The sequence below is a fragment of the Stylophora pistillata genome, chromosome 4 (genome assembly GCF_964205215.1).
Source record: "Stylophora pistillata chromosome 4, jaStyPist1.2, whole genome shotgun sequence".
Classification (NCBI taxonomy): Eukaryota; Metazoa; Cnidaria; class Anthozoa; order Scleractinia; family Pocilloporidae; genus Stylophora; species Stylophora pistillata.
Window position 1 is genome coordinate 9,530,194 of NC_142522.1, and position 25,938 is coordinate 9,556,131.

Here is a 25,938-nt window from a genome sequence, read left to right on the forward strand (position 1 = left end):
TCAGCTTTTGTAATCGTAACGGTGGCCAATATACCATTTCAACTTTGTTGATATATCCAAATTAGATAAGGAAATTAGACCACTTAACTTCCATTGTGTCCACTACGTTTTGTTACTATGCAGAGTTTCGCTATACTGAACTAATGAAGATTATTATTAAAAACTGGATCATTGGATAATGCAATTGAAGACTTTTTATTGGCTTAGCCAGTATGGTATATGAGCCAATATACCATAATCTACAAATATGGTAAGCGTTCGCGTCAGCTTAAAATTAAAAAGGAGCTAAAAAATTTGTCTAATATAAAGATTTGTCTAATAGCACTTTAATGATTTTCTTTGTCCTTTGTTTGACAATGCTCAGCACGGTTTCCTTCAGGGTCGATCTACAGTCACCCAGCTTCTAACGTTCCATCACGAGATTGGCCAGTCTCTTGATAAGGGCCTGCAGTCGGACATAGTGTATCTGGACCTCGCGAAGGCTTTCGACAGTGTTTCCCACCAAGGGTTGCTTCTGAAACTCTCCCAATACGGTGTCAGTGGGAAACTTCTCCAGTGGTTTGAGAGTTATCTAGATGGACGTGGTCAGCAGTGCTTGGTCCACGGTTTCACCTCTAGTCGTTCCCCAGTCCCATCAGGAGTCCCTCAAGGCAGTATCCTTGGTCCTCTGCTGTTCTTAGTTTATGTGAACGACCTCCCGCCGGTGATACAGAATCATTTCGCACTCTTCGCCGACGACTCAAAGTGTTCCAGTGTCATTGATAGTCTACAGGACTGTGAGTCACTCCAAAAAGACCTGGACAGGCTGCAGGGCTGGAGTGATAATTGGCACCTAAAGTTTAACACCTCTAAATGTGAGGTACTAACCGTCACTCGTAAGCGCTACCCACTTCGCTACGATTATAAGTTGAACAACATCTCACTTAATCACGTCACTCAAGTAAAAGACCTCGGAGTGTCTATCTCTTCCGACCTCACATGGGACACTCACACCAACACTATATTAGCTAAGGCCAATAGGATGCTTGCATTCTTGCGACGCAACAGTCTTTCGTCATTCACTACAGATCATAGGAAATTACTATATCTCACGTTTGTCAGATCACATATTGGCTATGCTAGCGAGATATGGGCTCCCAGTTCGATCGGTGGCATAAAAAAAATAGAAAGTCTTCAACGCAGGGCAACAAAATTCATCTTAAACACGCACTGGCAAGAGGATATTTCTTATCATGAGCGCCTTTCCCGCCTCAACCTGCTACCGTTAACATACTGGCACGAAGTGAAAGACTTAATTTTCTATTTCAAGTGTCGCGTTGGCCACTACACCTTACCCATAGCTGATTATATCAGGCCCAAAGGCACTCGTCTTACTCGCCATAGCTCTGATCTAGACGTACTAATTCCTAAGTGCCGTACAAAGCTCTTTCAATTTAGTTACTTTAATCGTGTCGCTAAACTATGGAATACCTTACCTGTATCCACTCGTATTATTAGTTCTCTCAATCAGTTTAAATCTCACGTACTCCAACGCTATTCCGCTGCTTTTCGTACAAACTATGACGTCACTAACTTCAACACCTGGAAGTCGATCTGCTGCAAATGCAGCAGGTCACGTGATCTTCTATTAGATGGTAACTGTTGCTATTAGAACTTTCTATCGGCCGCATAAGGGATTTATTCATATCGTTTTCGTTTTTGCTTTTATTATTGTATATACTTTTTTATATACTTTTTACACTGTCTGTTGTTTACATAGTTAGTATTTGTATATTTCTCGTAAGGGCACACTTAATTTGGAGCCTCGCTCTGTTGTGTGTCCCGCACCCTTGTCCTCCGTTCTCTTCTGTGTCTTGTTCATATGTATATTTTAGTCCTTTTAGTATTGTAAGTATGGTGAAAGCGATTAAATAAATATCTTGGGGGCGTTTTTAATAAAACAATTATTCCACTCGCGCTTGTTGGATACGAGATGATTATAGCCAACGAGGCGCGTAGCGCCTCGTTGGCTATCTATCATCTCGTATCCAACGCGCGTTCGTGGAATAATTGTTAATTATCATATAATATAATATAATATAATATAATATAATATAATATCATTCAACTGAGTGTTGAGAGTAGTAGAGATGCCCTCGGCTATTTTTTTTACCATGACTTGAAATGTTTTCGAAGGCATCGTATATATTCAAGTAAACTGTTTTAATTTTGGAATATAAAATTTGTCGAGAACTTCAAAGAACTATTATAGGTACTACTGTTCTAAGCACTATAAGCATAAACATCGAAACTATTACAGATTTTGGTAGTCTTGTAAACGGTGCCGTCATTACTATTATTGGCTTTGTATGGGGTGAGTCTCTTGGTATGGTTAAAACAAACACACACACACAAAAAAAAACAGAGCAAAAATGTTGTACTTTTTGTAAATAAACATCACTTTGCTGCCTGTTTGAGATGCGATTGCCACTGCAGTTTTCACCATCTCATCAATGTTTTAAGCTGCATTCATTCTCTTTCGTTGATCTTGTTACTAACTTAGACTGGTTGGCTAATATACTGGCTTTAACTACACCGATAGATAATTATAAGTCTTGGCTGCGCCGAATTCAGAGGGTCTTCCCGCTGGTTATGCTTAGTTTTGAAAATGCAAGAGGCTTTGTAAGATGTTACCACCACACGGATGCATATCAAAGTTTGTCCTTTTATGCTGTTATGTTCTCGCATTTTTTGAAATGGCCATCAGAACCATCAGTAATACTTTCCTACATCATTATGTACAAAACGACCTGTCTGCCACATTATTTCCAATTGCCCAAGACTCGCTTACATCCGGGAGATCGTTGTCGTCCTGAGACACTCCGTACTTGTTTCTGAAAACAGTACTAGTCTTGGAGAACTAGCAATTCAATCTCCCTTTCTTACTATGCATCGATTACTTCTCTTGGACTATTTCTGTCGCGATTCGGGGAATCCCTTAAAAATGAGACAGTTCAGTTTTGCATTCATCCATATGGTGATCATTAGAAGATGCAAAACAAAGACATGTTTTCTTTCACGCTCCGCTTCTCCTGCAAGAAATTGGATTAGCACGGAATGTGGTGCTCAAATCGTAAATGTAAGTAACATCTAGACATCTGCCGGAAAAATTTACGTAAAAGTTTTTTTTTTTATAAGGTTTTAAACAGGTTAGCACTAAACTGCATGTAAAAACGGTTCGAAAATGGTGATCATCTGGTGAAGTCCAATCATTACCTGAATATGGCTTAGACTTCCACACACGGGGCTTGCAGTGAAAGTATGCCGGAGAGCTCCATACAATTCCTTATAATTTTATTCTAAGGAATTGTTTGGAGCTTTTTCTGCGTTAGCCGAGGCGCGGCGGGTGTTGTCACGTGTAATCCTCACGAGGTGTTTTTTCCAGACGCTCTTCTGACAGAATAATGTCACATAATGAAAGCAAACCAGAAACGATTGAAGAGCAACTCCGGCTAGCACATGTCATCAAGTTCATTAAAACGAGCATTGATTTCCTGCACATCAACAAGCCTTTGTTTTATACTATTATACCGATCTCGAGCTCATTTGTGTTTCGAAAATAGATCAATTAGCTACATAATTTTGACGGAATTTGTGAAGGATTTTGAAGATGAAGAAAAACGAAAGGAGCGAGTTATCAAAACACGAAAAACACTCCAGAAGAAAGAAACAGACAGAGAAAAGAATGGAGAAATAAGAAACAAGGGAAGCAAATGCCGAATTCAGCGAATAAAAATGTTGAACTATAATCATTCAACTGCGAAACAAATGACTCAGTGCCCTGTACTTCTGAATCTAAGGAAAAGAGGCCGTGTCTTTCGAACCAATATATATCTTGAGCCAGAAAATATCACGAAACCCCGTCTCCTCGCGCTTAAACCAGGCAGTCAAGAGAAGAAGGTGAACTTGGGTGTTTGCCCAAGAGCTGCTAAGATGATTCAAATGGCTGTCGGTGCCGACTCAATCGTCTCGCAGAAACCTCGCGAGAAACGTCATCAAACCTTTTTAACTGCAAAAAAAAAAAAAAAGAAAAAAAAAAAAAAAAAACACAGCGAGTAATGGATCCAAATTTGAACCCAAAGAACTTAGGCCAGAAAACATTAAATACTTGTCTAAAAATCCAGTTGACAGTGAAAGCTTTGGACAGTGTTTTCTTAGGCGCTATCGAGGGATCGAGGTTATTGTCAAGCAAATGACTCACAATGAAACGTCAGAGGATAAAGAACGAGCTAGGAGAGATTTACTCCACGAAACAAAGGTTGCTTCTGCTTTAGGGGACCATCCAGATCTACCTATGCCTTGTGACTCAACTTCAAAGTGTTCAGCAAGAAAGTTTAACCCTCCATCAAGCGGCCGATAACAACGTAATTAGTAAAGCAAACTGTATTTCTATATTCCAAAAGATATGTTGTGCTTTAGACCATGTGCATTCTAAAGGATACCTTCATAACGATATAAAAGGAAACAATGTTGTACTAGAACAGCCCTCAATCTCTTGGTAATTCAACCCAGTTATTATCGACTTTGGAAAGAGCCTTAAGGTTTCATCTGTTACGTTGTACCGCAGAAACGGCACCGTCATGAAATACGAAGGGAAAAGCCATTTAGCCCCTGAGGTTGTAAGTGAACGACTCCACAGCGTTGTCAGTGACATTTTTTCATTGAGAAGAATGCTTAAGGCGATATCGTCTATGTTGGGTTTTTATGAGAGGGTCCGAGAAAATTGGTTAAAATGTCAACCAGAGATAAGCCGTCAGAGAGACCTAGCCTTGATGTTTTCTCTCGTAAGATGGCTGAAGTTAAATTTAAGGTGTAGTATTAACATTTTCCAAGTCGGTAGACCTAATATCAGATAGAATCGCATCATTTCATAAAATCTCGCATTCTGATTGGTTAACGAAGCGAGGTGCTCAGCTTGGAATTGCGAGTTGAAAACAAGGCTAAGTGATATTTTTCCCATTTACGTATACATAACAACTGTAAGTGATGCTGTTTTCTTTTTTTTTTTTTTTTTTTTTTTCTTGTTTTTATTCAAATATGCGATTCAAGGAAAATCCATTACTTGACTCGTGATATCGCGTAAAATGCACTAAAAAACCGATATCGTACCCATCCTTTTTCGATTCGTGCGATATCGCATTTTGCGTGCAATTTAAAGTTATTTCCCATCGTCACGGCCAAACCTCACTCTTGTTAAGCGGGAAAAAAATCCTAACTTGTAAAAACCAAATTTATTAGCACTTTTGAAAAACATTCATACTCCCCTTTTTACAGCCACCTCTTCGAAAATTTCATCGACGATGGCCTTCGCTTCTAGGTCGCCAAATGCGCACACGTTTGGAAGCACCACCGCCAAACTTTCCCTGTTTTTTCCGCACACGTAATGCACGTTCTTGATGACGGGACTGCTTCGCTGCTTCATGGACAGCACCTTTTCTGGAGTATCCAATTCTTCATTTTCGCTGGTCTTCTTTTAGATTTGGGGAAACATTCTTGTTTTCAGGTCTTTGCGAGTTTCCACTGTTTGGGAGTTTCGTAGCCATAGATGACGACGTCTTGTTCGTTGGTGTCGTTGGCATTTCCAAGCGCCGTCAAGCACGTGGTCGTTCTTTGTATGCTTGGCTTTCGTTTTCTTCGTCAGCAGGCATGCTAATGAGATCTACTGTGTTCTGAAAAGCTCTCAGCTGCGAAATGAATTGAGCTTTCAGAAGAAGAACGGCGAAGCAGAGTGGTTATTAACCCAAACTAGGGACAGAAAATTTCCGTTGCATTTGAAGACTTCTTGTCAGAGCAGTGGCGGCCATCTTGCAGCCGAATGAAGGCCTGTCGATTCTTTGAAAGCGCCTGGAAAACTGGCGACATTATGCGACCGCTTAAAATATCGTGTCGGCGTTGATCCACAAACTTTCGAACTCAGAATGTACCAACTCAATTGTGGACTTAATTCAGGGCTGACTGTACAGCACATATTACAACTTGGAACACCATTACATTGCTTTTATGTTCAACTTTGAGATACTCAATGTAGAAGTGGAATGGAGAAAGGCTGAGCAAAAAGTATTAGAGCTATCATAATCAACTAACTTCAATTTTGCTTTCAGATTTTTTTTTGATATTTTAGTCCACTTTTATATTGCAACTAATGCTTCCAGCAGCATTTACCATGCTATGAGCATTTCTAAACTGCTTTCTGCTATTTTTGGCTTTTTTTTTGTTAATTAAGAAACTAAACGTTTTCACATCTGCCTGTGGTGCATCACTTTATTTGACGTAATATAAAATGATTGTAAAGAATGACTTTCCGAAAACATACCTATATTAGAACTATTGCTGCGATGACCACAATGTAAATGTAAATACATTTTGTATTTGTAAACACATGATCCTTTTTTTGAGGAAAAAAAATCCTGCAGAGAAATCAGGAGAGAAAAAAATATCTTGCAGGGCATTTAGAACGGAAAAAATATCCTGCCCAGCAGATTGCTAGAAAAAAAGTTTCTTGATGACCAGAAATCACCCTCCCCTACCCCCTCAAAAGTTAAATGGTCGGCCCCTTAATACTTGCAGTGCAAAGCACTTGTGTCTTCTCATATGCTTTGTTCAACTAACGTCGTACAATGATAATCAAGAGATATCTTTAAACTTGATGATGATCGGACGAGCAACAACTGAAAGTCTTGAATTGTTAGCCATCGCTATTCAAGCGAAACCCTGATTCTCGGAAATGACTGAATGGATGCACCGTGAACTCGTTGGAAGAGCAATGAAGTTTTGTTACTTCAAAAATGTCTTATAGTTGTCCCACCCGTAACAAAACATAACACTGCGAAAAAAACTAAGTTTGCGCAGTGAAACAAAGTATTTTCAGTGCTCCACGCTTTAGACCAAAGTGAGTGTCTTCCTTCAGCCGAGACGATTGCATCGCTAAACTAATTTTTTTTCTCACGTCCTGGTGTCGCCCGACGTGTCCGACAAATTACATTCTGTTTATCAACACTAGTACTCTACTGCCAGACACTGAACATAAATATTTGGCAATGCTTATCTCATTTTAACATCCAGAGTAGCCTTGAGAACCCACAGAACAGTAAGTCGTCGTAACATTGTAATCACTGCAAATAGGAGGTTCCATTTTGAAAAAGCAATTTCATTTTTCATTTTTCATTTTACAATTATGGTTTCTCCTACGTCATATCCGGCAAGAGTGGTTCGTCATATCAACACTCCGAATTCACCATCGCTGAAATAAATTCGGTCTGTGATATCAAAGACAAGGACAAGTTTTCTATGGAGATACAAAGAAATACCACTTAAGAAGAACTTTGATTCGGACAGTTTTAAGAGAAAGCATGCCGTTTCTTTACCGAGGCCGAAGAAGACCTTTTCGATGCTGTTTGGGAGTAATGAGGTGGTGCATTTCGATCGTTTGGTGTCTGAAAAAATGCATTTTGATGAAAGGTTGGTAAGGGAAAGAGGCTACGGAAAATTTCTGGCGTGAAGGTAAGAGAGACTAAATAAGATATCGAGGAGAATACCTTAAGCATTGATTTTGTCCGTGCGGTGGTACAGTTACTATCATAAAACAAGCATTTGCTTTAATAAGTGTGGAGTGCCAAATATGCACTTTTAGTGGCAATCATAATAATAGAAAAATTTATTATCGGAATTTTTTCGTTTTAAACTGAGCCTCACTGGAAATGAGGGATTGATACGAGTTGTTCTTTATTGATCAGAGAAAATCCCTGTTCAGTGTACAGAAGATGGAGTTTGTGACCTGCTACTGCTAGTTTAAGAAAACGTAAGCTTCCGTTGCATTACTTCTGTAAAAAGCAAAACAAGGTCTTGAAAGCGTGAACTGCAAGAAGAGAAAAATAAGCCTGTTGTAAACTACCAAGCAAATAAAGTTATTTCTGTATCCAAGTGAACCGCTAATTATTAATTCGGGTCAAGATCCACATCGTCTCTTGAAACACGTGAGGCAGGTAAAAAGCAATTTATTTTAAGTATAAATAAGAATCAAACTTCTTTTTCCTAATCAATTGTAATGGCCACCTTATTAATGCGGAAACAACTCGTTCAATGTGCAGCAAGGAGCACATCACGACATAAACAGAGGATGATTGCATCGTTATATTTAAAACTAAAGCTTCAGGTCTCACAAGTTTTATAAATTATTCACATATATTGGCTGAGTAGAAGCTTTTGTCGCATCAACTAGTGCAAACCTGCTACTTTGATGGGCAGACGCCATCAGATTTGAAATGTAGCTGTATAACGTGACATGGCGTGACTCAGAAAACTAGAATACGACTAGGCTAGCTTCGCATCTAACTCAAATAAAAAAAAACTTCTTTTCCCGGATTATATCTTCAAAACAACCATTGTCTCAGAGACCCGGTGAGGAGGGAGGAGGCATTGATAAAGGCAACCTCTGAGACACGCTCCGAAATCCGGGTATAAAGTTATCCAGCTTAGAAAGGAACTTTGAATGGAAAATTTTATTGCACCGTGTTTGATTCAAACCGCAAAGGATCTCCGGCGACGAGTTTTTCACTAGGATCTTTATTTCTGAAAATACTTCATCCTACTGGTTTTGAATCAATACTCCAAATGGTGTCAGAGCAACTGAATTATCATAATAAGTAGAGGTTAGGTGTCACCTCCAATATTTTTTATTTCAGAAACAAATTCATTCGCAATTCCAGGTATCTGGCACTTAGGGTTAGGGTTAGGGGTTGACCGAAAGCCGTAAAACGGTCAAAAATGTAGGCCGTTAGGCATAAAAATTGACAAATTTTAACCTTTGGCCGTGAATTGGCAAAAATTCTAACCGCTAGCCGTAAAAGCCATCATCCCATTCCTCGGAGAAGCGGTTATATAGCAGAGACATTGCGATCGATTGTGTAATACTTGCAAATTATTGAATCACTGACTGTGCAAAACTAAAGAAATCCTGATGTAGTACGGCGACAAAACTACTCTCTTACGTTCCTTATCAGTATTTAGAGCCTTCGTGTCAAACTGTGACTAGAATCGACTGCAGTAAATGTTGCTTCATCACAAAACTGAAAACGGCGATGCCAACCGCAGAAACAGAACGTCAAATGACTTAGCTGCGGAAGAAGAAATATCGGAGTGCATTTAATATGGGTGCTTAATATTATCAAATTTCATTGATTTGTTTACTTACTAAAGTAACTAGTTTTCTTAATTAAACTGGAAACCTTGCAGGTTTGATGTTTACAGCCAATACCTAACAGTCAAGTACCAAGTAAGGTTAAGAGTGATCATCTGGGTGCTTTATATTATCAAATTTCATTGATTCGTTTACTTACTAAAGTAACTAGTTTTCTTAATTAAATTGGAAACCTTGCAGGTTTGATGTTTACAGCCAATTCAATAAAAGTCAAGTACCAAGTAAGGTTAAGAGTGATCATCAAATTGCATCGTCTGTAAACGTAGCAAAATCGTTAGTCAAATGAGTGAAAAAAAATGCAGAATCAAGTCCAGGATTTGGGAAACCATTAAGTTTGGTCTTCCAAAGAGTGTGCTTCACTGGATGTTTTCTGGGATTTGAGCTCATGATTATCTGAGCGAGGTTTATTTTTCAGTTACTGACTAACATGCGATTTCACGTAAAATCGCATGTTAGTCAACTATGAATAACTCGCGAGTTATTCAACTATGAATAACTCTCGAGTTATTTATAGTTGTTCGTAACTCGCGAGTTATTGAATAACTCGCGAGTTATTCGCGAGTTATCCGCGAGTTATTAAATAACTCGCGAGTTATTCAACTATGAATTGACCCTTTACATGCAAACGCATATTAGAGAGACAGAGACCTTGTAATAGACGAACTTTATCCACTGAGCGTAAATACGGGATTTGTAAAGGAAGAAGCCCCACGCCTCCTAATATCAAATTTGTCTCGCTCCACGTTTAGTAAAAACGTACAGAGTTTCAAAATACCCTTCGAGAATAGAGGGAACCTAGAGGAGGGATTTGAGAAACATATCTCTGGAGTTATTACTTCAGGAGAAAAGTATACTCTGAAACAAAGAAAATAGCGCGCACAGAAGAAAATATTGCCTTTTGTAACACAATTTCATCCGGCTTTGCCAAACCTCAAGAACATACAGATGGAGAATTATGACACCTCAAAACTGACCCTTATTATCACATCGCAAAGGAAAGTCATCAAAAGATATCCTAATAAGAGCTAAACTTTGAGGGTAAAAGATTTAAAAGCGCTAGCGAATGGTAGGAGACGCACAGGCCTATCAACACCTTTCAATGGTCGACTGCCTTTTGCTTTCCGGCTTTCCGAATTTCCGGCGTGTCGCCTCACGCAAGGTAAATACATACATACATACATACATACATACATACATACATACATACATACATACATACATAGGTTAATTGACCACTCCCCATAGGGGCTTTCAGAGCCAACACCCACCCATCCCACCCAGGGAAGGACATCCACCACACAGCAATCTCGTGCGTGGGAAATTAACGTCTCCTACCCCTAACCCTGCAGGAGACGGGGCCTACGGTTTATTTTTCTTTATCCGAGAAGACTAGAATATCTATCCATTTCTTGATTATAGAAAGGTAGCGAATTCTCCTCACTTATTTTAAGACCATGCGTATGGCGGAGGTTTTCATGGATCAAGTGACTCTTTTCACTGTTCTAATTAAACTGTACTTCATTCAATGATCAAGATAGAAATTTACCGCACAACACTCGCGATTATTTAATTTTCCTTCACTTAGAAAAGTAGATTTACAACACGATTGATAAATGCCCTTGCAGTAGTAACGCAATGTAACGCAACACACTAAACACAACTGAATGGGCCTTTTCGCTCCACAAAAGGGTCTCAAACACTGTCACTTAAAATGCATAAAACACTTGTGCCGTTGGAGTGCGTTTGAGCGCGTTTGCTCAGAGCTATTGAAGAAGGATCAAAGTGGCCATACAAATCTTTGAAAGGCCTCAAACTACGACGTACAACGAATTTGACCTGCTCGAAAACTGGTCTCAAATTACATGCTAAAATACAGTGCTTGCGTTTGTCCTTGAGAATGATATAATACGTGACAAATACGCACGAAAAATACTGCTACACGTTCATAATGTATCAAATATTTACCTATAGTGAAAGGGAAAAGAAACAGCCTAACTTTTACGGAATATTCAGTCAAACTCTACCCATTTTTACCGCTTTTACCGCCATAACGCTACCACAAGGCAATGCAATCGGAGTGCGCACACCGCATGAATACACATGTAGCGCGTTTCTATGCCATCAGAAACCATTAGGGGTAACCAAGGTTACTATAAATCCTATTGATCGACGGTTTTTATCCACGCAATACTGTGTGACTACATGTTGATGAATAAACAGCTTCGCTGTACTGATTCAACCGATTCAATGATTTGATCTATCATCTCATAAACTGCGTCCTGCTGAGCGCGAAACAGGACAGGTACACAATGACAAAACTAGTTTTAACTAGTTAAAAACAATGGAACCGGAGTAGCAAATTGCGTGACTATGCGTTATATCAAAGTCAAGATTCTCAAACAATGCTATCAACCACAAGTGACCAATCACAAGCGACCATTCACAAGTGACCCAGCACGAAAGAGACATCTATTTTGTGACTGACTACACATTTTACAGTCTCCCCTAAGAGAACATCACCTGAACTGCAACAGAAGAAAGACAGAAATTGTCCTTGGCACTTTCGTCGGAAGAGAATAATGCTCATTATTCGTCACGTTTTCAGAAAGATACATCGATGGTTTTTGGCGATCGTACAGTTGTGCTTCTCATTATTTTTTTGGTTATACCAGTATATCCTCGTTGCAAATAATCAGAACAAATCAGATCCTGTTGAACATCATTGGCCTGAAGGTAGGAGCACGACAGTTTGGTACATAATGAATCGTTTTGATCTGAGGAAGAGATTTTTTTTCCAAGTTAAAGAGCTGAGATACCCAACGATAAATGTTTTCGATTTCTTTCGGACTCAACTCGCAGAAATTGTTTTTCGTGCGCGGTTACATGGTTACTACTATTTCTAGAACTTTCGATCCACTATTCGACACGAAGCTAATTGTGTTAGTTGGTAAACTATATGCAACTTTTTGCATCAGTAATTTCTAACAAGTTATTTCTAATTCTCAACAAGTTACCGAATGAATTCGTGCAACATTTTCAAATAAATTTTTATGCACTTCATAAATTTGTTCGTATTTTTTTTGGTTAGGCACAACCCCAGTCCAATGCACAGAATATGTGGCAAATGACCTTCTGGTTTAAAGAAAGAGGATGCGAACACGGACAAGAATCAGTCTAGAATGTTTAGTGTTGTAAATTGTGTAAAACTCAATTTTGGAACATTTTAACAAAATACGTAGTTGACTTTAGATCAAACTGTTTAAGAACTTGAGTAATCAACAATCCTGTTTAGCTAAGATTAAACACTGGATGGTTCTATTATATCTAGTTTCCATGTTAGAGCATGTCAAACTTGAAATTTGCATAAAGGTTTTACGGCGTGTAAAGTTTGTTCAGAGTAAATGATGTTTAGTCAGGTAACTTAAGGGTTCTTCAGACTTTTGGGAGTATTAGACAATGCAATTGTTTACGATCAACTGCGCGTAAACTAAGTTACTACTCTACTGTGACCAGAAGATCACATCATGTTCTGTGATAGTATACTACGTTGCTCTCTCATCGAGTTCATCAACTCAAATATAGGAGTCAGCTCACCAACCTATCGAGTTGCAATGACGCCTCCAACTTTAGTTCCAGTCAGAAAGTACTCTAGCTAAATAGTGATCGATCAGTCATGACACCGCAGCCTAACCACTTTGCCGCATCTTTATAACTCCCGTCTGTAGTGCTTCAAGTAATCAACAAATATCGGGGTCCGTTAGCTAAGATATCGAGTCTCAAAAAAACCTTTAAACTTGGCTTCCAGACTGAATGAACCCTAGCGAAATGATGACTGACCAATGAAAACACTAAGATCCTGTCGTACGTAATTGTGTATGTGGGAAAGATATAGCTATCCCAGTTACTGAATCTCCCGCCGTTCGGCTGAAGCTTGAGTCGCGTTGCTTACTAGCAAAGGTTGGTCATATTACTACAGGCATATTTTAGCTTCCCTTTTTTCAACGTTATATCCCTGAGTTCAAAATTTTCATTTGGCGGGGAGTGCAGTTTACCAATTTGAACTTTAAAGGAAACGTTCGTTGTTTATTATGATAGGCCTCCGTTTACGCTCCAACAGCGCATATCATCAGATGCCAAGTACTCAGGAAGCACTCTAGAGTGACTCTAGTTTCTTGAGTGCTTTTTGAGCACTTCAGTTTCTTATTTCATAAGCTGGGTACAAAGGTTGATTGTGGCGAAGAAGTGGACAAATTATTGTCTGTGTATATATGTCTCTACTATTACGGGATGCCAACGCAAACTTCGTTCTAGTGATGGTAGGCTTTTTTCTCTTGGTGAAGTGTCACTGAAAATGCCATCGGTAATAGGAGAACGGTAACATTAGCATAATACAAAGTTTCTTTGTTGGATTTCCGTTTGTTCTCGTTCCATTCTTTACGTTCACCGGAATAAATATTCCTTTAAAATCCGGAATTATAAACTCCTGGAAAAAATTTCAGCACGCTCCTTGGCTGAGAGCATTATTTCAAGTAATACAAAATACAATAAGAGGAGTACATATGATTAAAAAAGTGACAAAATGGGGGGAAGCCGTGCAAGGGAACCCGCTCACAGCAACGATAATGCAGTTAGTTCCCAAACCCAAACGGCCCTCAACTACTTTATGGTGATTGGTTGTAACAAAATGAGCGCCTAATTCAAATTATGAGACACGGTACACTTACTGGAGCAATTTAGTAGCTTCGATGTGACTTGCTGACGTGATCAGGCTGAACTTTAGAAGAGAGAAAGATCACGGAGGTAAGGCCTTTATCTCATAGCTATGAACCGTTCAACATAAAAGAATTGCATTGTATCAAGATAGGATATCTAAGAGAAAACGTAGACTGCGCAATAAGATCGCCTTGTAGTCAAATTCTCAGTAACCTTAGAGTTAACTTAATTACCACGATACAAGCTTTATTTTGGAAGATTTAAAAATAAATAACAAGCAAGCTTCAGCCATGTGTGCTTCTGTATACAATACATCGTCTGGCGCAGTGTTCGACGAGGAATCAGTAACACATGACATGACATGAAACTCCTAAAATTATTTGCGCCAATCCATCGTTAGTTCCTTCAGAAGTATAAAACCCTTCGAGAAACAAACTTCTCGCAAAATGGCTCACAGACGTGGGCGAAGGTTTCTTCAATTCTCTGGTCTCGATTTTTCAACTCTTGTTATGGAGTTACCACCTCGAAATGCATTCTCAGCAAATCGAGATGTGGCGGTCGATCCCTTGTCACGCAAGGGAAAATTCACGTACTAAATAACATCAGGGTTAATTCCCCTCCTACATCCATTGTCTCATCGCTATAAATATGAAACACGTAAAATATACTGGATAAGGCTCCTGCCTCTCATCCTATGGTAAAAAATTTCCTGAATTTAAAACATTTACTGTTTATAAACGACATAAAAGCACGCTTCGGCTAAAGCGAGTATTGAAACTGATAAACGAACTCTACTTCCGTAGTTGATTCCTAACTAAAATTTGCATAATACTGAAATGCAAAACCGGAAAACTACTTTGACCCTGACTCGTAAACAAAACAATGAAACGTCCAAAACCGGAAAAGGGAAATATTTTCCCTAGAGAGTTGTTCAAAACTTTACTGAAATAAAGAGATTTAAACCCATCTACTTGGAAGTAACGAGAAGGTCGAAAAATGAATCCCTTTTTTCCTTCAGAACGCTTAGTGACTCTTAGTCCTGATGACTTCAGGGTTGTGTTATTTGTTATCGACTGCGTCGTATTAGTTTCAGTGGTGTCTCAGCGCAATAATACCCTTCTGTAAACTCGCGGTCCATCCCGAATCAGTGGTCCTAGTATGGTTAATTTCCCCACCTCGGTACACCATCCTATAAAGAAATTACTATACAAAAATGCTTTTCCATTTTTCTCTGGGACAAGTACTGAAGCATCAGTTTGTCTTTTACAACGACAACTTTGCGTTTCATCTCAGTTCCAGAAGGATTATTCTAAGCTGCATGCTTCTTCAAACAGTGGCTTTTCAGGTAAAAAAATATATATTGATTTAGCTTTGTAAATTAAATTGCAAGGCTTTACATTGCAGCACTTTACAAAAGGCCCGGTAATTGAGCTACTGAATAGCAAGTGCAAATCGCTCAACTGATATAAAATATGATCATGGCTTTGGAGGGAAACATGCATAAGCTGAGAACGTTTTTATCATTATTGGGCTCTTCCAGTCCTTTCTTGTTTTTGTTGCTGTTTTGCTTTTTTTGAAGTTTATTTTCAGTGCTTAATACTATACTTGTTTCCTTGTTTACGTTTTTGGTTATCTACCTCGCAAGTGGATATATTTAGCCGAGTGTGCAAGTGATGCTGCGCTTCAACTGACTTTCCTTAAATTTTGATCAAACGTGAGTATGGGACTGTAAGGTTTGCATCATAGAACGGTGAAGCTCTCACGGCTTGAAGAGTTCCCGATATCTTTTTGCGATATAGAAGCTTCTTAGTAGCTTTGCTACTCTCACGGCCGGATCATAACTGTAGGATACTTTGTTGAGTCTGGGTCATCAACAAAGTTAGCAAAATGTTATCATTAGAAGTTACTCTTCGATTAAAAATCTAAGTTCTCCAAACAGAATGTCCCAGAAAAACAGCAATTTTGGTCCACTCAAAAAAAAAGGGAATAATGTCCCTACTTAATATGACTAACATCGAGTCAAGAAAAACCTTACAGTCCCCCGTACTCCGGCTTCTTTAACTTTATTGACCCTCACACCCCCACCCCCCCCCCCCCCCACACACACACACATACACACACACACACACACACGCACACACGCTTCGATGTTGTTAAAAACTGGATAAAGCGAGCATAAGCACGAACAGACAGGACAAATCTACCAGCCAAGTTGGTAGCAACGGATCTCCCTTAATCCGACGCACAATAATAATATTCATCGCGTTAAGTCATCAGACAGAATATGCCTTTAGTTGCTGTACTCTAGATGCTTCCTTACGTCATTATTTCCGTGGGCCATGTCGTAGATATAAGTGCTAGTGAAGTATTACAATATTCTCTTATATTATCTTATCGCTTCTTGCCCCTATTTACATATACTTGAAGTTCATGATCCACATTCAAATATATTGCGGTGTAAATACCACAGAAGTCTAGTCTCTTGAAACACTTTAGGCAGGTAAAAAGCAATCTAATTTAAGCATAAATAAGAATCAAACTTCTTCCTAACCAACTGTAATGGCTACCTCATTAATACGGAAACAACTAGTTGAATGTGCAGAAAGAAGCACATCACAAATTTGAATTTTAAGTTGAGAATATATGAACAGAGGATGATTGCATCATTATATTTAAAATTAATGCTTCAGGTCTCACTAGTTTCATAAATTATTTACATATTTTGGCTGAGTAAAAGCCTTTGTCGCATCAACTGGTGCAAACCTGCCACTTTCATGTCCGTGAACGTGACATGGCGTGACTCGAGAAACTATAATACGACTGGGCTGGTTTCGCATAACACAAATACAATTGAATTTCCTTTCACTGATAATTTCTTCAAAACAACCATTGTCTGAGAGATCCGACGGGGAGGGAGAAGGCATTGATAAAGGCAGCCTCTGAGATACGCTCTGAAATTCCGGGTAGGAAATAAACGTTATCGAGCTTAGAAAGGAACTTTAAATGGGAAATTAAATATGCATGTTTGCACATTGATTCAATATACCGCAAAGGATCTCCGGCGAAGAGTTTTTCACTAGGATGTTTGTATCTGAAATACTTCATCCTGCTGGTTTTGAACCAATACTCGATCTAAATGGTGTCAGAGCAACTGACAATTCCAGGTCTCTGGCGCCTACGATTAGGGTTAGGGGTTGACCGAAAGCCGTAAAACGGCCAAAATAATTAGCCGTTAGACGTAAAAATTGACCAATTTTAACCGTCGGCCATAAATTGGCCAAATTTGTAACCGTTAGCCGTAAAAATCATCATCCCATTCCTCGGAGACGCTGCTATATAGCAGAGACATTGCGATCGATTGTGTAACACTTGCAAATTATTGATAGACAACAGAATCGCTGACTGTGCAAAACTAAAGAAATCCTGATGCAATACGGCATCAAAACTACTGCCTTACGTTCCCTATCAGTATTTACAGCCTACATGTGTTAAACCGTGACTAGAATCAACTGCAGTAAATTTTGCTTTATCGCAAAAATGAAAACAGCGATGCCAACCGGAGAAACAGATCGTCAAATGACTTAGCTGCGGAAGAAGAAATATCGGAGCGTATGTAATATGGGTGCTTTATATTATCAAATTTCATTGGTGAGCCTCTCTATGGGTACCCACGGTCTTCGTTTTCTTCGCGATTTTTTTCCAAATCTTGGTTTTTTTCAGAAAGATCTTCGTTTTCCGGATTGAATTGGTTTAAACGTATATTCAGTGTTATTCACAGTTGATAAATATTTCACTTCAAGAGCAAATTGGTTCACTCACTGTTTAACTTCACGAAAAGCAATATTTAACAATTATTCGCCGTAGGCGAGGTAAATATCCTGGAATAATCCCCGAGACAAAGTCGAGGGGATTATTCGACAATATTCACCGAGCCTGAGGCGAAAAGAAAGACAGAAATTGTCCTTGGCACTTTCGTCGGAAGAGAATAATGCTCATTATTCGTCACGTTTTCAGAAAGATACATCGATGGTTTTTGGCAATCATACAGTTGTGCTTCTCATTATTTTTTTGGTTATACCAGTATATCCTCGTTGCAAATAATCAGAACAAATCAGATCCTGTTGAACATCATTGGCCTGAAGGTAAGAGCACGACAGTTTGGTACATAACGAATCGTTTTGATCTGAGGGAGAGATTTTTTTTTCCAAGTTAAAGAGCTGAGATACCCAACGATAAATGTTTTCGACATCTTTCGGACTCAACTCGCAGGAATTGCGCGGTTACATGGTTACTACTATTTCTAGAACTTTCGATCCACTCTTCGACACAAAGCTAATTGCGTAAGTTGGTAAACTATATGCAACTTTTTGCAACAGTAATTTCTAACAAGTTATTTCTAATTCTCAACAAGTTACCGAATGAATTCGTGCAACATTTTCAAATAAATTTTTATGCACTTCATAAATTTGTTCGTATTTTTTTTGGTTAGGCACAACCCCAGTCCAATGCACAGAATATGTGGCAAATGACCTTCTGGTTTAAAGAAAGAGGATGCGAACACGGACAAGAATCAGTCTAGAATGTTTAGTGTTGTAAATTGTGTAAAACTCAATTTTGGAACATTTTAACAAAATACGTAGTTGACTTTAGATCAAACTGTTTAAGAACTTGAGTAATCAATAATCCTGTTTAGCTAAGATTAAACACTGGATGGTTCTATTATATCTAGTTTCCATGTTAGAGCATGTCAAACTTGAAATTTGCATAAAGCTTTACGGCGTGTAAAGTTTGTTCAGAGTAAATGATGTTTAGTCAGGTAACTTAAGGGCTCTTCAGACTTTTGGGAGTATTAGACAATGCAATTGTTTACGCTCAACTGCGCTTAAACTAAGTTACTACTCTACTGTGATCAGAAGATCACATCATGTTCTGTGATAGTATACTACGTTGCTCTCTCATCGAGTTCATCAACTCAAATATAGGAGTCAGCTCACCAACCTATCGAGTTTCAATGACGCCTCCAACTTTAGTTCCAGTCAGAAAGTACTCTAGCTGAATAGTGATCGATCAGTTATGACACCGCAGCCTAACTACTTTGCCGCATCTTTATAACTCCCCTCCGTAGTGCTTCAAGTCATCAACAAATATCGGGGCCTGTTAGCTAAGATATCGAGTCTCAAAAAAAACCTTTAAACTTGGGTTCCAGACAGAATGAACCCTGGCGAAATGATGACTGACCAATGAAAACACTAAGATCCTGTCCTACGTATTGAGTATGTGGGAAAGATATAGCTACCCCAGTTACTGAATCTCCCGCCGTTCGGCTGAAGCTTGAGTCGCGTTGCTCACTAGCAAAGGTTGGTCATATTACTACAAGCATATTTTAGCTTCCCTTTTTTCAACGTTATACCCCTGAGTTCAAAATTTTCATTTGGCGGGGAGTGCAGTTTACCAATTTGAACTGTAAAGGAAACGTTCGTTATTTGTTATGATAGGCCTCCGTTTACGCTCCAACAGCGCATATCATCAGATGCCAAGTACTCAGGAAGCACTCTAGAGTGACTCTAGTTTCTTGAGTGCTTTTTGAGTACTTCAGTTTCTTATTTCATAAGCTAGGTACTAAGGTTGATTGTGGCGAAGAACTGGACAAATTACTGTCTGTGCATATATGTCTCTACTATTACGGGATGCCAACGTAAACTTCATGCTATTGATGGTAGGCTTTTTTCTCTTGGTGAAGTGTCACTGAGAATGCCATCGGTAATAGGAGAACGGTAATATTAGCATAATACAAGGTTTCTTTGTTGGATTTCCGTTTGTTCTCGTTCCATTTTTTACGTTCACCCGAATAAATATTCCTTTAAAATCCGGAATTATAAACTCCTGGCTGAGAGCCGTTATTTCAAGTGATACAAAACACAATAAGAGGAGTACATATGATTAAAAAACTGAAAAGAATGGGAGGAAGCCGTGCAAGGGAACCCGCTCACAGTAACCATAATGCAGTTAGTTCCCAAACCCAAACGGCGCTCAACTACTTTCTGGTGATTGGTGATTGATCTCGTGAAAATTGACAAACTTTAACCATTGGCCGTAAAACGGCCAAAATCGTAATTGTTAAAGGTCAGAGTAAAAGATATATTAGAAACTGAACGGGTAGCTCTCCCCGAACTCTCTAAAATGTTTTTCTATCGCTTTCTTGATAACTTTTGAGTTCATTGGCTAATTTTTTCGGTTGACTTAATGCTGTTACTGTTTACCCAAGGTAAACAGTAAATTAGCTGATTTGGGAAATTTGTGGGTTTGCTGGAATTTCGGAATGTCGGCATTTTTTCCGAAATTTTATTCGCGAAAGAAATAGTTTTTCCGTTCAAAAGGAAAATTCATCGTCGGGACTACCGTATATGGTATTTTTACTTTTCGCGATTTGTCGGAGTTCTACCCCATTTAAATGGTTTAACCAACCTACTACTCTGACATTGTTTTTGATGCTGTTGTTTCGTCACGGTATTCAAGTTTCCTTCGACAGAATAATTAATTTTCATTTGTCACTAGAATTGTTTTGCCTAAGCGTCATATCATCGTCGTGGCTTTATCTCGTATCAGCTGTTTTGTCAAAGTAATGGTACCTTTTTAAAACACTTTTATAAAACCACAAATGTTCTCCAAGAGATAGTTGCCTTAAGATTTAATTATCCCACTTACCGTGCAAAGAGTATGAATCAGCACAAATAAATTTATGTTCAGCAGAATAGACATGACGTATGTTGGCTTAGTCTTTTGACCTGTTGGATAAAAAAAGCAGTGAAGTAATCGATACGATGCTTACTAAAGAGATATCTGGTAAATTATGGCGCTTTTTATGCGACAAGATACCTCACAGCTTATAACAAAGCTACGGTTTAAAATAAAGAAATTTATCCGAAGCAAGAGGTAATACCTTTTAATTACATAATGTTAGCATTAGTACGGAAAAACTTCGACCGACGTTTGTCCCGATGCGAGCCGCCATATACAAAAAATTACACTCATTTGCTGCTTTACAGTCTTAACTTTAGATTTCTGTCATTCTCCAACGGCAAGACGGTAATTTTTTTTGGCTGCTTCACGAGAGAAATAACTCATTGTCCTACTTACGGGATAAGAAAAAATTATTATAATGTCTAGTCTGTATGCATAATTTAAAGTACAATATCTATCCATTTCTTGATTATAGGAAGGTAGCAAATTCTCCTCACTTATTTTAAGACCATGCGTATGGCGGAGGTTTTCATGGATCAAGTGACTCTTTTCACTGTTCTAATTAAACTGTACTTCATTCGATGATCAAGATAGAAATTTACCGCACAACACTTGCGATTATTTAATTTTCCCTCACTTAGGAAAGTAGATTTACAACACGATTGATAAATGCCCTTGCAGTAGTAACGCAATGTAACGCAACACACTAAACACACCTGAATGGGCCTTTTCGCTCCACAAAAAGGTCTCAAACACTGTCACTTAAAATGCATAAAACACTTGTGCCGTTGGAGTGCGTTTGAGCGCGTTTGCTCAGAGCTATTGAAGAAGGATCAAAGTGGCCATACAAATCTTTGAAAGGCCTCAAACTACGACGTACAACGAATTTGACTTGCTCGAAAATTGGTCTCAAATTACATGCTAAAATACAGTGCTTGCGTTTGTCCTTAAGAATGATATAATACGTGACAAATACGCACGAAAAATACTGCTACACGTTCATAATGTATCAAATATTTACCTATAGTGAAAGGAAAAAGAAACAGCCTAACTTTTACGGAATATTCAGTCAAACTCTACCCATTTTTACCGCTTTTACCGCCTTTATTGAAAATAACGCTACCACAAGGCAATGCAATCGGAGTGCGCACACCGCCTGAATGCACATGTAGCGCGTTTCTATGCCATCAGAAACCATTAGGGGTAACCAAGGTTACTATAAATCCTATTGATCGACGGTTTCTATCCACGCAATACTGTGTGACTACATGTTGATGAATAAACAGCTTCGCTGTACTGATTCAACCGATTCAATGATTTGATCTATCATCTCATAAACTGCGTCCTGCTAAGCGCGAAACAGGACAGGTACACAATGACAAAACTAGTTTTAACTAGTTAAAAACAGTGGAACCGGAGTAGCAAATTGCGTGACTATGCGTTATATCAAAGTCAAGATTCTCAAACAATGCTATCAACCACAAGTGACCAATCACAAGCGACCATTCACAAGTGACCCAGCACGAAAGAGACATCTTTTTTGTGACTTGTTATTTTGTTATTTTGTGACACATTTTACAGGCTCCCCTAAGAGAACATCACCTGAACTGCAACAGAAGAAAGACAGAAATTGTCCTTGGCACTTTCGTCGGAAGAGAATAATGCTCATTATTCGTCACGTTTTCAGAAAGATACATCGATGGTTTTTGGCAATCGTACAGTTGTGCTTCTCATTATTTTTTTGGTTATACCAGTATATCCTCGTTGCAAATAATCAGAACAAATCAGATCCTGTTGAACATCATTGGCCTGAAGGTAAGAGCACGACAGTTTAGTACATAACGAATCGTTTTGATCTGAGGGAGAGATTTTTTTTCCAAGTTAAATAGCTGAGATACCCAACGATAAATGTTTTCGATTCCTTTCGGACTCAACTCGCAGGAATTGTTTTTCGTGCGCGGTTACATGGTTATTACTATTTCTAGAACTTTCGATCCACTCTTCGACACAAAGCTAATTGTGTTGGTTGGTAAACTATATGCAACTTTTTGCAACAGTAATTTCTAACAAGTTATTTCTAATTCTCAACAAGTTACCGAATGAATTCGTGCAACATTTTCAAATAAATTCTTATGCACTTCATAAATTTGTTCGTATTTTTTTTGGTTAGGCACAACCCCAGTCCAATGCAAAGAATATATGGCAGATGACCTTCTGGTTTAAAGAAAGAGGATGCGAACACGGACAAGAATCAGTCTAGAATGTTTAGTGTTGTAAATTGTGTAAAACTCAATTTTGGAACATTTTAACAAAATACGTAGTTGACTTTAGATCAAACTGTTTAAGAACTTGAGTAATCAATAATCCTGTTTCGCTAAGATTAAAAACTGGATGGTTCTATTATATCTAGTCTCCATGTTAGAGCATGTCAAACTTGAAATTTGCATAAAGCTTTACGGCGTGTAAAGTTTGTTCAGAGTAAATGATGTTTAGTCAGGTAACTTAAGGGCTCTTCAGACTTTTGGGAGTATTAGACAATGCAATTGTTTACGCTCAACTGCGCTTAAACTAAGTTACTACTCTACTGTGATCAGAAGATCACATCATGTTCTGTGATAGTATACTACGTTGCTCTCTCATCGAGTTCATCAACTCAAATATAGGAGTCAGCTCACCAACCTATCGAGTTTCAATGACGCCTCCAACTTTAGTTCCAGTCAGAAAGTACTCTAGCTGAATAGTGATCGATCAGTTATGACACCGCAGCCTAACCACTTTGCCGCATCTTTATAACTCCCCTCTGTAGTGCTTCAAGTCATCAACAAATATCGGGGCCTGTTAGCTAAGATATCGAGTCTCAAAAAAAAACTTTAAACTTGGTTTCCAGACAGAATGAACCCTAGCGAAATGATGACTGACCAATGAAAACACTTAGATCCTGTCGTACGTAATTGAGTATGTGGGAAAGATATAGCTACCCCAGTTACTGAATCTCCCGCCGTTCGGCTGAAGCTTGAGTCGCGTTGCTTACTAGCAAAGGTTGGTCATATTACTACAGGCATATTTTAGCTTCCCTTTTTTCAACGTTATACCACTGAGTTCAAAATTTTCATTTGGCGGGGAGTGCAGTTTACCAATTTGAACTTTAAAGGAAACGTTCGTTGTTTATTATGATAGGTCTCCGTTTACGCTCCAACAGCGCATATCATCAGATGCCAAGTACTCAGGAAGCACTCTAGAGTGACTCTAGTTTCTTGAGTGCTTTTTGAGTACTTCAGTTTCTTATTTCATAAGCTAGGTACTAAGGTTGATTGTGGCGAAGAACTGGACAAATTACTGTCTGTGCATATATGTCTCTACTATTACGGGATGCCAACGTAAACTTCATGCTATTGATGGTAGGCTTTTTTCTCTTGGTGAAGTGTCACTGAAAATGCCATCGGTAATAGGAGAACGGTAACATTAGCATAATACAAAGTTTCTTTGTTCAACAAACGAAAATCCAGTAAATTTCCGTTTGTTGAACAAACGGAAATTTGCTGGAAATTCCGTTTGTTCTCGTTCCATTATTTACGTTCACCCGAATAAATATTCCTTTAAAATCCGGAATTATAAACTCCTGGAAAAAATTTCAGCGCGCTCCTTGGCTGAGAGCATTATTTCAAGTAATACAAAATACAATAAGAGGAGTACATATGATTAAAAAAGTAACAAAATGGGAGGAAGCCGTGCAAGGGAACCCGCTCACAGCAACGATAATGCAGTTAGTTCCCAAACCCAAACGGCCCTCAACTACTTTATGGTGATTGGTTGTAACAAAATGAGCGCCCAATTCAAATTATGAGACACTGTACACTTACTGGAGCAATTTAGTAGCTTCGATGTGACTTGCTGACGTGATCAGGCTGAACTTTAGACGAGAGAAAGATCACGGAGGTAAGGCCTTTATCTCATAGCTATGAACCGTTCAACATAAAAGAATCGCATTGTATCAAGATAGGATATCTAAGAGAAAACGTAGACTGCGCAATAAGATCGCCTTGTAGTCAAATTCTCAGTAACCTTAGAGTTAACTTAATTACCACGATACAAGCTTTATTTTGGAAGATTTAAAAATAAATAACAAGCAAGCTTCAGCCATGTGTGCTTCTTTATACAATACATCGTCTGGCACAGTGTTCGACGAGGAATCAGTAACACATGACATGACATGAAACTCCTAAAATTATTTACGCCAATTCATCGTTAGCTGCTTCAGAAGTATAAAACCCTTCGAGAAACAAACTTCTCGCAAAATGGCTCTCAGACGTGGGCGAAGGTTTCTTCAATTCTCTGGTCTCGATTTTTCAACTCCTGTTACGGAGTTACCACCTCGAAATGCATTCTCAGCAAATCAAGATTTGGCGGTCGATCTCTTGTCACGCACGGGAAAATTCACGTACTAAAATAACATCAGGGTTAATTCCCCTCCTACATCCATTGTCTCATCGCTATAAATATGAAACACGTAAAATATACTGGATAAGGCTCCTGCCTCTCATTCTATGGTGAAAAATTTCCTGAATTTAAAACATTCACTGTTTACAAACGACATAAAAGCACGCTTCGGGTAAAGCGAGTATTGAAACTGATAAACGAACTCTACTTCAGTAGTTGATTCCTAACTAAAATTTGCATAATACTGAAATGCAAAACCGGAAAACTACTGTGACCTTGACTCGTAAATAAAACAATGAAACGTCCAAAACCGGAAAAGGGAAATATTTTCCCTAGAGAGTTGTCCAAAACTTTACTGAAATAAAGAGATTTAAACCCATCTACTTGGAAGTAACGAGAAGATCGAAAGATGAATCCCTTTTTTCCTTCAGAACGCTTAGTGACACTTAGGGCCTGATTACATGAGCCGAGCTGGCCCGGTTAGCCGGGCTGATTTCTTTTGTTTTCACGCTTTGGCGAACACCAAAACAAAAGAAATCAACCCGGCTAACAGGGCCAGCCCAGGTCATGTAATCAGGCCCTTAGTCTTGATGACTTCGGGGTTGTGTTATTTGTTATCGACTGCGTCGTATTAGTTTCAGTGGTGTCTCAGCGCAATAATACCCTTCTGTAACCCCGCGTTCCATCCCGAACGAATGGGATGGAACGCGAATATTCCATCCCGAATATGGTTAATTTCCCCACCTCGGTACACCATCCTATAAAGAAATTACTATACAAAAATGCTTTTCCATTTTTCTCTGGGACAAGTA

At 38.8% G+C, this 25,938-nt stretch overlaps 2 protein-coding genes and 2 pseudogenes across 5 annotated transcripts in view; 3 read left to right on the forward strand and 1 right to left on the reverse strand.

The window, feature by feature from the left end:
* The window catches only part of LOC111335544 (TNF receptor-associated factor 2), a 54,530-nt gene that overhangs the window by 12,175 nt on the left and 16,417 nt on the right, over positions 1–25,938 (forward strand). For 2 of the 4 annotated variants that reach the window (XM_088756478.1, XM_088756483.1), the window contains exon 1: positions 25,882–25,938. This exon is cut by the window's right edge and continues 102 nt beyond it. The exons of 1 other annotated variant lie outside the window; for it this stretch is intronic. The gene's annotated coding sequence lies outside the window, so the exon portion shown is untranslated. Of the gene's footprint in view, positions 1–10,403; positions 11,969–12,323; positions 14,036–25,881 lie in introns of those variants that run through there. One more of the 4 variants, XM_088756479.1, reaches the window with a different exon arrangement.
* On the forward strand, positions 2,045–8,223 carry LOC148732356 (uncharacterized; annotated as a pseudogene).
* Positions 5,294–6,007, reverse strand: LOC148732357 (uncharacterized; annotated as a pseudogene).
* On the forward strand, positions 14,658–24,825 carry LOC148732358 (uncharacterized). The gene is made up of 3 exons (XM_088756485.1): positions 14,658–15,293; positions 22,271–22,504; positions 22,860–24,825. Exons 1-3 carry the CDS (start codon positions 15,107–15,109, stop codon positions 22,910–22,912), a joined length of 474 nt encoding a protein of 157 aa, XP_088612611.1. The 5' UTR covers positions 14,658–15,106; the 3' UTR covers positions 22,913–24,825.